Source organism: Crinia signifera, chromosome 4 (genome assembly GCF_055691185.1).
Source record: "Crinia signifera chromosome 4, ASM5569118v1, whole genome shotgun sequence".
In the NCBI taxonomy this organism is placed as follows: Eukaryota; Metazoa; Chordata; class Amphibia; order Anura; family Myobatrachidae; genus Crinia; species Crinia signifera.
In genome coordinates this window covers 335,657,744-335,674,447 of record NC_139220.1, presented here as the reverse complement: position 1 = coordinate 335,674,447, position 16,704 = coordinate 335,657,744, and the positions used below count along the sequence as shown (strand labels likewise).

At 55.5% G+C, this 16,704-nt stretch overlaps 1 protein-coding gene across 1 annotated transcript; it reads right to left on the bottom strand.

The window, feature by feature from the left end:
* Window positions 1-721: 721 nt before the first annotated feature.
* KIF1C (kinesin family member 1C) lies at window positions 722-15,797 on the bottom strand. The gene is made up of 18 exons (XM_083185787.1): window positions 15,576-15,797; window positions 13,421-13,486; window positions 12,982-13,160; window positions 12,787-12,898; window positions 12,037-12,114; window positions 9,547-9,612; window positions 9,009-9,084; window positions 8,771-8,849; window positions 8,490-8,620; window positions 5,205-5,475; window positions 5,042-5,117; window positions 4,860-4,939; window positions 4,014-4,108; window positions 3,854-3,937; window positions 3,567-3,750; window positions 3,341-3,413; window positions 2,663-3,250; window positions 722-2,459 (listed from the first exon to the last, which is right to left on the bottom strand). Exons 1-18 carry the CDS (start codon window positions 15,780-15,782, stop codon window positions 1,749-1,751), a joined length of 3,156 nt encoding a protein of 1,051 aa, XP_083041913.1. The 5' UTR covers window positions 15,783-15,797; the 3' UTR covers window positions 722-1,748.
* Between the last annotated feature and the right edge of the window lie 907 nt (window positions 15,798-16,704).

Below are 16,704 nucleotides of genomic sequence, written 5' to 3'. Positions count from 1 at the left end.
GGGGAGGGGCCGGCTCATAGCTCCCTTCTGTCTGTGTCACCCTGTAGGGGGAGGGGCCGGCTCATAGCTCCCTTCTGTCTGTGTCACCCTGCAGGGGGAGGGGCAGGATCATAGCTCCCTTCTGTCTGTGTCACCCTGCAGGGGGAGGGGCAGGCTCATAGCTCCCTTCTGTCTGTGTCACCCTGCAGGGGGAGGGGCCGGCTCATAGCTCCCTTCTGTCTGTGTCACCCTGCAGGGGGAGGGGCCGGCTCATAGCTCCCTTCTGTCTGTGTCACCCTGCAGGGGGAGGGGCAGGCTCATAGCTCCCTTCTGTCTGTGTCACCCTGCAGGGGGAGGGGCAGGCTCATAGCTCCCTTCTGTCTGTGTCACCCTGCAGGGGGAGGGGCCGGCTCATAGCTCCCTTCTGTCTGTGTCACCCTGCAGGGGGAGGGGCGGGCCCATAGCTCCCTTCTGTCTGTGTCACCCTGCAGGGGGAGGGGCGGGCCCATAGCTCCCTTCTGTCTGTGTCACCTTGCAGGGGAGGGGCGGGCTCATAGCTGCCTTCTGTCTGTGTCACCCTGCAGGGGGAGGGGCGGGCTCATAGCTCCCTTCTGTCTGTCACCCTGCAGGGGGAGAGAGAGACTGACTGCGATTTACCCCACATCACTGTCTCCATGACGTAGCACCCCCTGTGACGTTACCCTATAGCCACATGATGACAGAACACAGGAATGACTCTCAGTGCAGCAATGGGCAGTTTATTTTCTTCATTGATCGTTAGACATGCTGGGCCGGCTACCGCTGCATGATTCAGCCCAGCCACATGGAACCTGCAGCAGTACAGTGTCCCCATCAGTCCGCACCTTCATGCAATCGTATCTTCATAACCCACGTTGTAGTGCGACAATAAAACAAAGCGCAGATGAAGCGGAAACGCCCGCTTACCACCGACAGTGATTACACATCATCCTCACACTGAGAACAGAATGCAAAGGATAAATAGGCCCATATAAGTGTGCCACGCCAGCAGCGTCAGGTAGTGCCAGTCCGTACATGCTGGCAGTGTCAAATGCATGCCGCAAAGAGAAAGCAAAAGGTGTACCGGGACCACGGAAAGATGGAAGGGGCGGGGGTGACCGCTGGGGGGTGGGGATCGCCATCAGAAGTTACAGCCCAGCCTCTTCAGTGACATCCAATGTACATACATAAACCTGTGTCTACATATACATATATATGCAGTTATACACAGACCTGTGTGTGTAGGAAGGTATATCTATGTCATGTACATACACAATTATAAATACATATATATACACACACACACCGAGAGAATCATATATACCTTACATAGTGTATACGTTCTGTGCGTACAGTAATCGCAGGCTGCCGGGTGTAATAAATATGGCTTTTTGGCACAGCGGGGCTGTAGGGCGGGTGGTAAGCCGCACGCCCCAGACGGGTGAGTGTCATTTCCTGTAGTGTTGTGATCCTCAGATAGCAGCTGGTTTGACAGTTTACGCAGTGTCCAAAATAATAATAATACAAGAACGAAAAAATAAACATAAAATTCCTAAAACAACAAAACACAAAATAAAATAAGGAAAATAAAACCAACACATCAAAATGTCCGGACTAAACGTCCTCACATCCTATGACATATCCTTCAGGATCCTTCTACTGCCATAACGGAGCTTCCTTCGTGTGTCCACATTCTCGTCCTCTCGCTCGACATTCTGGTTCCTTCGGTCCTGACCGCGCTCATTCCTAATTCATACTTGTGTTTCCCTGTCGCTCAGGTCTGGGGCGGAGTTCTGCCGACGCATTCTGGGCGGGGCAGTGTAGGGGTGGTACTTGTAGGGCCTCTCCTGTGGGGACAACTGGTGAGGTTTCTGCTGAAAATTGCCTGGACTGCCTTGCGATCTCCTCCCAGGCTCCTGACCCTCATCTCTGTTGGGCCGATTGTGGCGATAGTTGGGTCTCCTCCCCCTGTTAGAACCCCCATCCAGAGAGTTTCTTCTCTGCCTAGGATGGTCGCTCTCCCCTTGAGGCCTTTGCGGGCGCCCGTTCCGCCTGTCACCATCGTCCACTCCACCCCTTCTTTCCACTGTCCATGGACAAGACACTTCTTCTACCACATAAGTAGCCCCCGGAGCCCAGGACAAGCGGTGCTGTGGATTGCTCTTGAAGGGGAAGCGGAGCTTGCAGTCCAGTGGCGGGATGAATTTTCCCGTGCCGGGGGGCCGGCGGAGACAACGAGTTATCTGCTGTTGCTGCAGATTCTGGATCTTGGTCTGTTCCTGCTTCAGCCAACGCATCCTCCCCCGCCGGAAAGTCGGGTTGCCATCCATGAGCTCCGTCACGCGCTGCTCTTTCGGGGAATGGTCGGGAGAATCGTCATCCCGGTCGTTGTTTAAGGATTCATTATCGTTCAAGCACCAGGAGAACGACTGATCATCTGAGTATTCATCAGCCGCATCGTCCTACGGAGAGAGAATAAGTATGCGTTAGAGCAGGGCAGTCAGAGTGCAACACCGACCCTTGTGTGTGGGCCGGACGCTACCGCAACTCTGTGTCCTACAAGTGTCATCATGAGACGGTAGAAAATATTCAAATATAGTAATGGAACCCACAAATTAAACCCATGACCTCCCGCATGGTATCACTGCTCTCCTGCCGTACCTACCTGTGTCACCGGAATGACACGCTCCATCTTCACCATCCGGTCCCGTAACGCTCGGATCTCTTCGTCCTTCATGTTGTTCTGCAGTTTCACCTCCTGCAGTATGTCCGTCAGCTTGTCTATGTGCGCTTTCAAATCTTGCACTCCGCCTTTACTCCGGTCATCCTCCTCTCCGACCCCGACGGTGTCCCACACGTCACGAGCCACCGCTTTCCACCACTCTTTCTCGTTGCCGTCCGGCTTGCCGTAGGTCCGGCTCAGCTCCTTCATCTTGATAACTGACATGGCCTCGATCTCCTGGCGGCTGTGCTTGAAGTCGTTCAGTGCAACTTCGTAGCAGATTTCCTTCACCGCCTGCATTTTTAAATCCGCCAGAGTCAGCCACCGGGGGTCTTTTGCTAGCCGCCGGCGCTGGGGGATCTGGTAGACCCTGATGGGCTCCCGCTTCTTACCACTGCTAGGCAGCCCACAGCGCCTCACGATGGTCTGCACTCGGCCTGCAGGGACTTTCTCCCGCAGCGAGGAAATGAGGCGCCAGCTTTCCTCGCAGGATCGTTTGTCGGAGTCGTCACTGCTGTCCGAGTCGCCATACTAGGGTGAGGAAGAAGGAGATTCGGCTAAGAACATGGCAGAGTAGCTGTCCAGCAAACACATCAGTACTGTATGAGAGGCGAACCATACCAATCTCTGCTGTTCCAGAGTCAGGTCAGCTTCTTCCTTCTCTCGCTTATACTGGAACTCCAGATCCTGTAGCCTGGATGGGGGGGAAATGAGAGATCCATCAGATACAGCTACTGACCTAGGCGGTGACCATTCATGACCTGGTGATGGGCAGATATAATGGATACCTAGACTACAGAGTAGGGAGGACCAGCACAGTGATTATATGGCGTGGCACCAGACTTACCGCTTCTCCATCTCCAGCTTGATATCGATGCCCTGCTTCTCCAGAAGCTCTCGCTGAGCAAAGTTCCAGTCCACAGGCTCTGCCTGGTTCTCAGCCGCCGCTGTGCTCTTCTCCCGCTCCAGGCGCGCCTGCTCAGGGTGATTGAAGCGGAAAACGTGGTTCTTTCCCATAACGATTCTGTTACCTACAGAGAGCCAGACGGACACGTGTTACGGTCACCACGCAAGGGGCGGTGTAGCCCTATTTTGTGGAGGGTCAAGCTGAAAGCTCCATATTCCGTCACTCACCTGATTTTAAGACCAAGGTGTCAGTGACTTGCTTCCCGTTGACATAGGTTTCTGCCCCTTCGCAAGACTCCAAGGTGACGATCACTGCAGAGGAAAATCAGAAGAGCGTCAGTGAGCACATGGAGACCAAGGTCTGGGCCTATCTGTAAGTTATCCGCACCTTCTCCAGTGGCGCTGGTGTTGCAGTGAAATAAGCAGTGCTGTTCCTTGATGAACTGTCCTGTAAGCTTTATGTCAACGTCCACCTGACCAACCCTGCAGGAATAACACAACTCGGTCAGCCAAGGGAGTGATGAAACATGGGCGTTGGACAAGAGATAGAGGGGCCAAATGTACTAAGCTTAGAGTGATAACCCACCAGCCAATCAGCTTCTAACTGACAGGTCACAGGCTGTTTGAAAAAGGACAGGTAGGAGCAACTATTTTTGATCCCTGGACATTTGTAAGATGACTGACACAAAGTAGGAGTCTGGGGGTTGTAAACGGCTGTTTAGTGGTAGTGCTAAGGAAAACTGGGATCTGGGAGTGTCCGGGGGGAAACGCACGCATACCTAGGAAACCGCAGAGACCCGAGGAGGCCGCGGTGAGGGAGCGAGACCCGAGGAGGCCGCGGTGAGGGAGCGAGACCCGAGGAGGCCGCGGTGAGGGAGCGAGACCCGAGGAGGCCGCGGTGAGGGAGCGAGACCCGAGGAGGCCGCGGTGAGGGAGCGAGACCCGAGGAGGCCGCGGTGAGGGAGCGAGACCCGAGGAGGCCGCGGTGAGAGAGCGAGACCCGAGGAGGCCGCGGTGAGAGAGCGAGACCCGAAGAGGCCGCGGTGAGGGAGAGAGACCAGAGGAGGACGTGGTAAGAGACCCGAGGAGGCCGCGGTGAGGGAGAGAGACCCGAGGAGGCCGCGGTGAGAGACATAGGAGGCCACAGAAGGGTGGTGGGAGCACCGGGATGACACATGACTGACAAGAGATGAGATGTACTAAGGAAGGGGAGGACCCGGTGTCTTGTCATTACCTTGTCACACCCTCCTTTATGTGATACAGCAGACACTCTGACATGAGCGGATCTTCATTCAGATTGACCAGATGAGGGATCTGCATACAACACAGGCATTATAATTCTGTCTGAATAATATAATGCAGCTACACACATCACACAAACAATGGGCGTAGATGCTGTAAGTAATAACGACTCACCTTTTTTGGGGAAAAGACCCCAACCGTGCCCCCGTCTTCTCTTACAGCAACCCCCATTTCTGCCAGCAGCGATTCCCTAGAACAAGGCAGATTCCTGGTCAGTCCCTCCCCTGCTCCGGGCTCTGGCACAGTTACCACGCATCGCACCTCCTCCACCACCTACCTCTCCATCCTGATGTTTTCTGTCTTCCGCAGCTTCTCCTCCCAGGTCTCGTTAAGCTCTGCAATAATTTTCTCTGTCTCCTGGAGTCTCTCCATGGCTTCCTCCGTACAGATCTCGGCCTCCTCTGCAGCCTCGGGGAAGGCCTCGGATTGGCCATTTGTGATGGGTGGGGACAGAGGAGGAGGGGATCCCGGCACAGGTGGTGGGGAGACGGGCACAGAAGATGGTGGCAGGGAATTGGGAACCGATATGCCATCATCTAACGCAAGGTCTGTAAAACAGAAAGGAAAACACTGATGTGAGAAAGAAAGGACATATATTCTACTGTCCCTCAACCACGGAAAGGAAAGTCCACCTACCTGACCAAGCTTGCTATAACCACATTCTACCAGCTCTAACCCTCCAAACCAGGGACCATCTACCGTTATACTTCCAGCTCTCACCCACCAGCCAGGGAGCATTCCCACTATCCCATGCACCAGACAGTGACCATTCCCACCATCCCAGCCACCAGCCAGGGACCATCTACCGTTATACTACCAGCTCTCACCCACCAGACAGGGACCATCTACCCTTATACTACCAGCTCTCACCCACCAGACCATGGATCTTCTACCCTTATACTACCAGCTCTCACCCACCAGACCATGGATCTTCTACCCTTATACTACCAGCTCTCACCCACCAGACCATGGATCTTCTACCCTTATACTACCAGCTCTAACCCTCCAAACCATGGACCATCTACCCTTATACTACCAACTCTAACCCTCCAAACCAGGGACCATCTACCGTTATACTACCAGCTCTCACCCACCAGACAGGGACCATCTACCCTTATACTACCAGCTCTCACCCACCTGCCAGGGACCATCTACCGTTATACTACCAGCTCTCACCCACCTGCCAGGGACCATCTACCGTTATACTACCAGCTCTCACCCACCTGCCAGGGACCATCTACCCTTATACTACCAGCTCTCACCCACCAGACCATGGATCTTCTACCCTTATACTACCAGCTCTCACCCACCAGACCATGGATCTTCTACCCTTATACTACCAACTCTAACCCTCCAAACCATGGACCATCTACCCTTATACTACCAGCTCTAACCCTCCAAACCATGGACCATCTACCCTTATACTACCAGCTCTAACCCTCCAAACCAGGGACCATCTACCGTTATACTACCAGCTCTCACCCACCAGACAGGGACCATCTACCCTTATACTACCAGCTCTCACCCACCTGCCAGGGACCATCTACCGTTATACTACCAGCTCTCACCCACCTGCCAGGGACCATCTACCGTTATACTACCAGCTCTCACCCACCAGACCAAGGATCTTCTACCCTTATACTACCAGCTCTAACCCTCCAAACCAGGGACCATCTACCGTTATACTACCAGCTCTAAGCCTCCAAACCAGGGACCATCTACCGTTATACTACCAGCTCTAAGCCTCCAAACCAAGGACCATCTACCGTTATACTACCAGCTCTAAGCCTCCAAACCAGGGACCATCTACCGTTATACTACCAGCTCTAAGCCTCCAAACCAGGGACCATCTACCGTTATACTACCAGCTCTCAACCACCAGACCATGGATCTTCTACCCTTATACTACCAGCTCTCACCCACCAGACCAGGGACCGTCTACCCTAATACTACCAGCACTAACCTTCAGGCCAGGGAACATCTACCCTTATACTACCAGCTCCCACCCACCTGCCAGGGACCAACTACCCTTATACTACCAGCACTCAACCACCTGCCAGGGACCATCTACCCTTATACTACCAGCACTCACCCACCTGCCAGGGACCATCTACCCTTATACTACCAGCTCTCACCCACCAGACCATGAACCTTCTACCCTTATACTACCAGCTCTCACCCACCAGACCAGGGACCATCTACCCTTATACTACCAGCACTAACCTTCAGGCCAGGGAACATCTACCCTTATACTACCAGCTCCCACCCACCTGCCAGGGACCATCTACCCTTATACTACCAGCACTCACCCACCTGCCAGGGACCATCTACCCTTATACTACCAGCTCTCACCCACCAGCCAGGGACCATCTACCCTTATACTACCAGCTCCCACCCACCTGCCAGGGACCATCTACCCTTATACTACCAGCACTCACCCACCTGCCAGGGACCATCTACCCTTATACTACCAGCTCTCACCCACCAGACCATGAACCTTCTACCCTTATACTACCAGCTCTCACCCACCAGCCAGGGACCATCTACCCTTATACTACCAGCTCTCACCCACCAGCAGACCATGAACCTTCTACCCTTATACTACCAGCTCTCACCCACCAGCAAGGGACCATCTATCCTTATACTACCAGCAATCACCCACCAGCCAGGGACCATCTACCCTTATACTACCAGCACTCACCCACCTGCCAGGGACCATCTACCCTTATACTACCAGCAATCACCCACCAGCCAGGGACCATCTACCCTTATACTAACAGCTCTCACCCACCTGCCAGGGACCATCTACCCTTATACTACCAGCTCTCACTCACCCACCAGTCAGGGACCATCTACCCTTATACTACCAGCTCTCACCCACCAGACCATGAACCTTCTACCCTTATACTACCAGCTCTCACCCACCAGCCAGGGACCATCTACCCTTATACTACCAGCTCTCACCCACCAGACCATGAACCTTCTACCCTTATACTACCAGCTCTCACCCACCAGCAAGGGACCATCTATCCTTATACTACCAGCAATCACCCACCAGCCAGGGACCATCTACCCTTATACTACCAGCACTCACCCACCTGCCAGGGACCATCTACCCTTATACTACCAGCAATCACCCACCAGCCAGGGACCATCTACCCTTATACTAACAGCTCTCACCCACCTGCCAGGGACCATCTACCCTTATACTACCAGCACTCACTCACCCACCAGCCAGGGACCATCTACCCTTATACTACCAGCTCTCACCCACCAGCAAGGGACCATCTATCCTTATACTACCAGCAATCACCCACCAGCCAGGGACCATCTACCCTTATACTACCAGCACTCACCCACCTGCCAGGGACCATCTACCCTTATACTACCAGCTCTCACCCACCAGACCATGAACCTTCTACCCTTATACTACCAGCTCTCGACAGCCAGGGATTATCTACCCTTATACTTCCAGCACTCACTCACCCACCAGCCAGGGACCATCTATCCTTATACTACCAGCACTCACTCCTCCAGTCCTCCCCACTCTGTCCGCACTCACCTGCAAGGCCCTGGCTGAACAGGAGCTGCCTCAGTCTGGCCACTTCCTCTTTCAGTTCCCGGATTAATCTGGCGTTGGGATCCTCGTTAATGACAGCGTTACACTTGATCTGCTTAGCGCGGTCTGCGTACCTGGGAAAGACACCGCAGTCAGCTCTGTCCCTGCATGGGAACTGTGGTGTTGGGACTAGGTGTAACACAACACATAACTACACCGCTAGAACATACAGCCCCCTTATGTCAGGGACCCCCATTACTGTCCCCTCCAGCACACAATCATACCGGAGGGTACTCAGCGTCTCCTCGTAGTTCATGTCAGCCGGGCTGAGTGCTGCGATCATAGCCGTGCGCGAATTCCCACCTACAACACAAAGACGCATTTCACTGCCAGTTACATACAATAAAAGATCCAAACAATCATTTTGCAAGATCCAGAGGTGCAAAAATCTATTTCACCAAAGTTCCAACACATCTAGCACCGCACCCGCCCCCCCCCCCCCCCCCCCGGGGTAAAACTCACCTAAATTCTCCTTCAGGAGCCAGGTGAGCGCAGAGTCCCGGTACGGAATAAAGTCCGATTTCTTCTTCTTGGATTGCTGCAAAAACACACAAGAAAACTCTATGAAAATGTCAAATAAACCCCAGTGGGAAGCAGCGGAAGGGCGTCCGGGAACCTCGCGCTGAGGCGTCATCATACGGCGCGACCCGGGATACTTACAGCGGTGGGAGCGCAGGTCTCTCCGCTGTGTGGCATGCAGCATTAGGGAGAGAGAGAGGTGAGAAAGGCTTGTTCCTAATAATCTGTTATACACACACAGACGTCAGGCGTACAGGACAGGATGCAACGATCAGTAACATACAGAGACATGGCGTCATTACCGACAGAGCGCCACTCACAGCCAATCACCCGCTGCTTGGGCTGCTCTTTAGGTTTTACGAGAGGAGGAATTATTATATTTATCATAGTTCAATAGTGTCTCCATGTGTGGCCTGCAGCAATGAGTGAACACGGACATAGTACAGGAAGCATGCATGCCCCACAGTACAGGGGTCCTCACCATCTCAGCCAGCGCAGAAATGACCTTTCCCAGGGTCGTCAGGGACTTGTTAATGTTCGCCCCTTCCTGCAACAAGAAACACAGACTGGTCATGGGCTGTACTAAGACATAGATACTGTATTGTCCTCAGACATCACCACATGGGGGCGCTGCCAGTACGTAAGGACACCTTCTGTCTGTGACGCCCTGCAGGGGGAGGGACAGGCTCATAGCCCCCTTCTGTCTGTGCCACCCTGCAGGGGGAGGGGCAGGCTCATAGCTCCCTTCTGTCTGTGACGCCCTGCAGGGGGAGGGGCAGGCTCATAGCTCCCTTCTGTCTGTGTCACCCTGCAGGGGGAGGGGCGGGCTCATAGCTCCCTTCTGTCTCTCACCCTGCAGGGGGAGGGGCGGGCTCATAGCTCCCTTCTGCCTGTGTCACCCTGCAGGGGGAGGGGCAGGCTCATAGCTCCCTTCTGCCTGTGTCACCCTGCAGGGGGAGGGGCAGGCTCATAGCTCCCTTCTGCCTGTGTCACCCTGCAGGGGGAGGGGCAGGCTCATAGCTCCCTTCTGCCTGTGTCACCCTGCAGGGGGAGGGGCAGGCTCATAGCTCTCTTCTGTCTGTGTCACCCTGCAGGGGGAGGGGCAGGCTCATAGCTCCCTTCTGTCTGTGTCACCCTGCAGGGGGAGGGACAGGCTCATAGCTCCCTTCTGTCTGTGTCACCCTGCAGGGGGAGGGGCAGGCTCATAGCTTCCTTCTGTCTGTGTCACCCTGCAGGGGGAGGGACAGGCTCATGGCTCCCTTCTGTCTGTGTCGCCCTGCAGGGGGAGGGGCAGGCTCATAGCTCCCTTCTGTCTGTGTCACCCTACAATAGGAGGGGCAGGATCATAGCTCCCTTCTGTCTGTGTCGCCCTGCAGGGGGAGGGGCAGGCTCATAGCTCCCTTCTGTCTGTGTTACCCTGCAGGGGGAGGGGCAGGTTCATAGCTCCCTTCTGTCTGTGTCACCCTACAATAGGAGGGGCAGGATCATAGCTCCCTTCTGTCTATCACCCTGCAGGGGGAGGGGCGGGGTCATAGCTCCCTTCTGTCTGTGTCACTCTGCAGGGGGAGGGGCAGGCTCATAGCTCCATTCTGTCTGTGTCACCCTGCAGGGGGAGGGGCAGGCTCATAGCTCCATTCTGTCTGTGTCACCCTGCAGGGGGAGGGGCAGGCTCATAGCTCCCTTCTGTCTGTGTCGCCCTGCAGGGGGAGGGGCAGGCTCATAGCTTCATTCTGTCTGTGTCACCCTGCAGGGGGAGGGACAGGCTCATAGCTCCCTTCTGTCTGTGTCACCCTGCAGGGGGAGGGGCAGGCTCATAGCTTCCTTCTGTCTGTGTCACCCTGCAGGGGGAGGGGCAGGCTCATAGCTCCCTTCTGTCTGTGTCGCCCTGCAGGGGGAGGGGCGGGCGGGCTCATCTCTCCCTTCTGCCTGTGTTACCCGGCAGGGGGAGGGGCAGGATCATAGCTCCCTTCTGTCTGTCGCCCTGCAGGGGGAGGGGCAGGCTCATAGCTCCCGTCTGTCTGTGTTACCCTGCAGGGGGAGGGGCAGGCTCATAGCTCCCTTCTGTCTGTGTCACCCTACAATAGGAGGGGCAGGATCATAGCTCCCTTCTGTCTATCACCCTGCAGGGGGAGCGGCAGGCTCATGGCTCCCTTCTGTCTGTGACGCCCTGCAGGGGGAGGGGCGGGCTCATAGCTCCCTTCTGTCTGTGTCACCCTGCAGGGGGAGGGGCAGGCTCATAGCTCCATTCTGTCTGTGTCACCCTGCAGGGGGAGGGGCAGGCTCATAGCTCCCTCCTTCTGTGTCACCCTGCAGGGGGAGGGGCAGGCTCATAGCTCCCTACTGTCTGTGTCACCCTACAATAGGAGGGGCAGGCTCATAGCTCCCTACTGTCTGTGTCACCCTGCAGGGGGAGGGGCAGGCTCATAGCTCCCTTCTGTCTGTGTCGCCCTGCAGGGGGAGGGGCAGGCTCATAGCTCCATTCTGTCTGTGTCACCCTGCAGGGGGAGGGGCAGGCTCATAGCTCCCTTCTGTCTGTGTCACCCTGCAGGGGGAGGGGCAGGCTCATAGCTCCCTTCTGTCTGTGTCACCCTGCAGGGGGAGGGGCAGGCTCATAGCTCCCTTCTGTCTGTGTCACCCTGCAGGGGGAGGGGCAGGCTCATAGCTCCCTACTGTCTGTGTCACCCTGCAGGGGGAGGGGCAGGCTCATAGCTCCCTACTGTCTGTGTCGCCCTGCAGGGGGAGGGGCAGGCTCATAGCTCCATTCTGTCTGTGTCACCCTGCAGGGGGAGGGGCAGGCTCATAGCTCCCTTCTGTCTGTGTCACCCTGCAGGGGGAGGGGCAGGCTCATAGCTCCCTACTGTCTGTGTCACCCTGCAGGGGGAGGGGCGGGCTCATAGCTCCCTACTGTCTGTGTCACCCTGCAGGGGGAGGGGCGGGCTCATAGCTCCCTACTGTCTGTGTTATTGCTTACTTTTAGACGGGTTCCTTTAGCTCCAGAGGAATCTGCTCTTTCACTTCCAGCTAAATCAACCAGACTGATCTTACTGACCTAGGGGGAATAAAAACAGATTTAGTAACAAACTTTTAACTTATAGGTATCCTGTGTGTGACACTATTATCCCATCAGAGGGGACACTGAGCCTATAACTTATAGGTATCCTGTGTGTGTGTGACACTATTATCCCATCAGAGGGGACACTGACCCTATAACTTATAGGTATCCTGTGTGTGTGACACTATTATCCCATCAGAGGGGTCACTGACCCTATAACTTATAGGTATCCTGTGTGTGACACTATTATTCCATCAGAGGGGACACTGACCCTATAACTTATAGGTATCCTGTGTGTGTGAGACACTATTATCCCATCAGAGGGGACACTGACCCTATAACTTATAGGTATCCTGTGTGTGTGACACTATTATTCCATCAGAGGGGACACTGACCCTATAACTTATAGGTATCCTGTGTGTGTGCGACACTATTATCCCATCAGAGGGGACACTGACCCTATAACTTATAGGTATCCTGTGTGTGTGAGACACTATTATCCCATCAGAGGGGACACTGACCCTATAACTTATAGGTATCCTGTGTGTGTGTGACACTATTATCCCATCAGAGGGGTCACTGACCCTATAACTTATAGGTATCCTGTGTGTGTGACACTATTATCCCATCAGAGGGGACACTGAGGGAATTGGTTCGGAGCTCTTGCACCTTCTCAGTGTCCAGGTTTGTCATCTCATCGTGTCTCTTCTGGGTGAAGACGATGGTGAACACGGCGTGCGAGCGGCTGCTGGTCTCGTTCATGTTAGTGGCAGCGACAGTCCTACAGACACACAAGGCGGCATTAGGGCGATGATGTCCCAGGTACACTGCGTGATACATCGCCCAAGGGTGTCCCGGGATTACCTGGCCTTGTTTCCACAGTCCATGAGGTCAGCGATGTCAGGATATGAGGTCACGGCTAGTTTGGACAGGTCCTCCACGTAGGGCCCCATGATGGGGTGTTCCCTCACTCGCAGGTTGCCTTTACTTTTGGGGCTCAGAAGGTCACGGACTCTTTCACAATAGATTTCCATGTAGCTGACCTGGTTATTGGATGGATGGATGGATATAGATAGATATATATATATATATATATATATATATATATATATATATATATATATATATATATACACACACACGTCAGAAATAGATGTGAGGTCTGGTTACCCCTGTGTGGGTGTATATGTGGTATATACAGGGTGCAGGGTGTATACAGGGATGGGGGAGAGTGAAGGGTGTATCCGTGGTATATACAGGGACCAGGGTGTATACGTGGTATATACAGGTAGGTGTCACTCACCTCCACAGAATAAGATAAGTCCGGACTCTGATTATCACCGACTCGGGCAAACAAATCCTCACATAGCTGCAGAGATGGCGAAAACAGAGTCAGTCACATGCACAGATAACACAGCCCTCACCCTGCATAGCACTCCCCTCCTACTCCCCCTGCACGACGCCCCCCTAATACTCTCCTACCCCTGCACACCCCTCCTAGTAGTAGTAGTACGTTTATTTATAAGGCGCCGCAAAGTGTCCGCAGCGCCGTACATAGCAAACAAAAAAAAAAAAAAATTACAGGGTGTGTTGAAAAATACAGAATAAATAGGGGTATAGCTGGTAGAACTAAAATCAGCATCAGTTTCACCCTGCACGGCGCCACCCTAATACTCCCCTCCCCCTGCAAGGCGCACCCCTCCCCCTGCATACCCCTCCTACTCCCCCTGCACAGCGCTCCCATAATACTCCCTCCCCCTGCACACCCCTCCTACTCACCCTGCACGGCGCCACCCTAATACTCCCCTCCCCCTGCAAGGCGCACCCCTAATACTCCCCTCCCCCTGCAAGGCGCACCCCTCCCCCTGCATACCCCTCCTACTCCCCCTGCACAGCGCTACCCTAATACTCCCCTCCCCCTGCACACCCCTCCTACTCACCCTGCACGGTGCCCCCCTAATACTCCCCTCCCCCTGCAAGGCGCAACCCTCCCATTCCCCTCCCCCTGCACATCCCTCATACTCCCCTCCCCCATGCAAGGCGCATCCCCTAATACTCCCCTCACCCTGCATAGCACACCCCTCCTACTCACCCTGCACGGCACCCTCTAATACTCCCCTCCTCCTGCACACCCCTCCTACTCCCCTCCCCCTGCACACCTCTCCTACTCCCCCTGCACGGCGCCCCCATAATACTCCCCTCCCCCTGCACATCCCTCCTACTCACCCTGCACGGCGCCCCCCTAATACTCCCCTCCCCCTGCACACCCCTCCTACTCACCCTGCACGGCGCCCCCCTAATACTCCCCTCCCCCTGCAAGGCGCACCCCTCCCATTCCCCTCCCCCTGCACACCCCTCCTTCTCCCCTCCCCCTGCACAGCGCACCCCTCCTACTCCCCCTGCACAAACTCCCCTCCCCCCTGCATAGCACACACCTCCTACTCCCCTCCCCCTGTATAGCACACACCTCCTACTCCCCACCCCCTGCATAGCACACCCCTGCTACTCCCCTCCCCCTTCATAGTACACCCCCTCCTACTCCCCTCCCCCTGCATAGCACACCTCTCCTACTCTCCTCCCCCTGCATTGCACTCCCACTCCCCTCCCTCTGCACACACCTCTTACTACCCGAACCCTGCACAGCACACCCCTCCTGCTCCCCTCTCCCTGCACAGCACACCCCTCCTACTCCCCCCCCCTGCACAGCACACCCCTCCTACTACCTGCCCCCTGCACAGCACACCCCTCCTACTCCACTCCCCCTGCACAGCACACCCCTCCTACTCCACTCCCCCTGCACAGCACACCCCTCCTACTCCACTCCCCCTGCACAGCACACCCCTCCTACTCCACTCCCCCTGCACAGCACACCCCTCCTACTCCACTCCCCCTGCACAGCACACCCCTCCTACTCCACTCCCCCTGCACAGCACACCCCTCCTACTCCACTCCACCTGCACAGCACACCCCTCCTACTCCACTCCACCTGCACAGCACACCCCTCCTACTCCACTCCCCCATGCACAGCACACCCCTCCTACTCCACTCCCCCTGCACAGCACACTCCTCCTACCCCACTCCCCTTGCACAACACACCCCTCCTACCCCACTCCCCTTGCACAGCACACCCCTCCTACCCCACTCCCCTCGCACAGCACACCCCTCCTACCCCACTCCCCTTGCACAGCACACCCCTCCTACCCCACTCCCCTTGCACAGCACTCCCCTTGCACAGCACACCCCTAATACTCCACTCCCCTTGCACATCACACCCCTAATACTCCACTCCCCTTGCACAGCACACTCCCCCTCCTCCTACTAGCGCCCCTCCCACGCGTCTCTGGTCCTGCATAATACGCGGCTAGCACCCCTCCCCCTGTGCTGGCTTCCATGGATTATCCCCACAGGAAGAATAGCCCAGCACTGCCCCCCCCCCGTGGGTGGCACAATGGAAGTACCTGAGGGATGATCCCGTGCTGCTCTGCCTCCGGCTTCCCCATCATAGTATAGGATTTTCCAGCCCCCGTCTGTCCATATGCAAAAATACAAACATTATATCCCTCAAAAGCGTGCAGCAGCATCTCCTCCCCGATGTCTTTGTACACCTGCCGCTGGGACGCAAAGTGCGGGTCTTCCGTCTGTAGTAGAGAAAGAAAGCGGAGCATTATATCCAACAGATCTGCCTGATACCAGAGTCACAGCGAATTAGCCCCAATGTAAGGTGACGTTCAAACAGTGATGAAAAGTGATAATGGTGATAGTGGAGCAGCACAGTACAGGGGAATGGGCGAGGTGCGGTACACTACAGGGGAATGGGCGAGGTGCGGTACACTACAGGGGAATGGGCGAGGTGCGGTACACTACAGGAGAATGGGCGAGGTGCGGTACACTACAGGGGAATGGGCGAGCTATGGTACAGTACAGGGGATGGGCGAGCTATGGTACAGTACAGGGGATGGGTGAGGTGCGGTACAGTACAGGGGATGGGCGAGGTGCGGTACAGTACAGGAGAATGGGCGAGGTGCGGTACACTACAGGGGAATGGGCGAGGTGCGGTACACTACAGGGGAATGGGCGAGGTGCGGTACACTACAGGGGAATGGGCGAGGTGCGGTACACTACAGGGGAATGGGCGAGGTGCGGTACACTACAGGGGAATGGGCGAGGTGCGGTACACTACAGGGGAATGGGCGAGGTGCGGTACACTACAGGAGAATGGGCGAGGTGCGGTACACTACAGGGGAATGGGCGAGGTGCGGTACACTACAGGGGAATGGGCGAGCTATGGTACAGTACAGGGGATGGGCGAGCTATGGTACAGTACAGGGGATGGGCGAGGTGCGGTACAGTACAGGGGATGGGCGAGGTGCGGTACAGTACAGGAGAATGGGCGAGGTGCGGTTCAGTACAGGGGAATGGGCGAGCTATGGTACAGTACAGGGGAGGCCATTAGAGGTTACAGACTAAAGTCTAAGCGACAGACGAATCCAATCTGCACAACAGAGAGCAGGAAATAGAAGGAATGGGCAGAATGTAGAGGGCACAGGTCACAGACACAGAAGACAGGGATGACCTCACCGTAGTATG

Coding starts and splice junctions, on each gene's coding strand:
- KIF1C (XM_083185787.1), bottom strand. CDS start 15,782: ATGCTCCGCTTTCTTTCTCTACTACAGACGGAAGACCCGCACTTTGCG. Junction 13,161..13,420: donor ACTTATCTTATTCTGTGGAG/GTGAGTGACACC, acceptor TCCAATAACCAG/GTCAGCTACATGGAAATCTA. Junction 4,940..5,041: donor GGGTCTTTTCCCCAAAAAAG/GTGAGTCGTTAT, acceptor TGTTGTATGCAG/ATCCCTCATCTGGTCAATCT.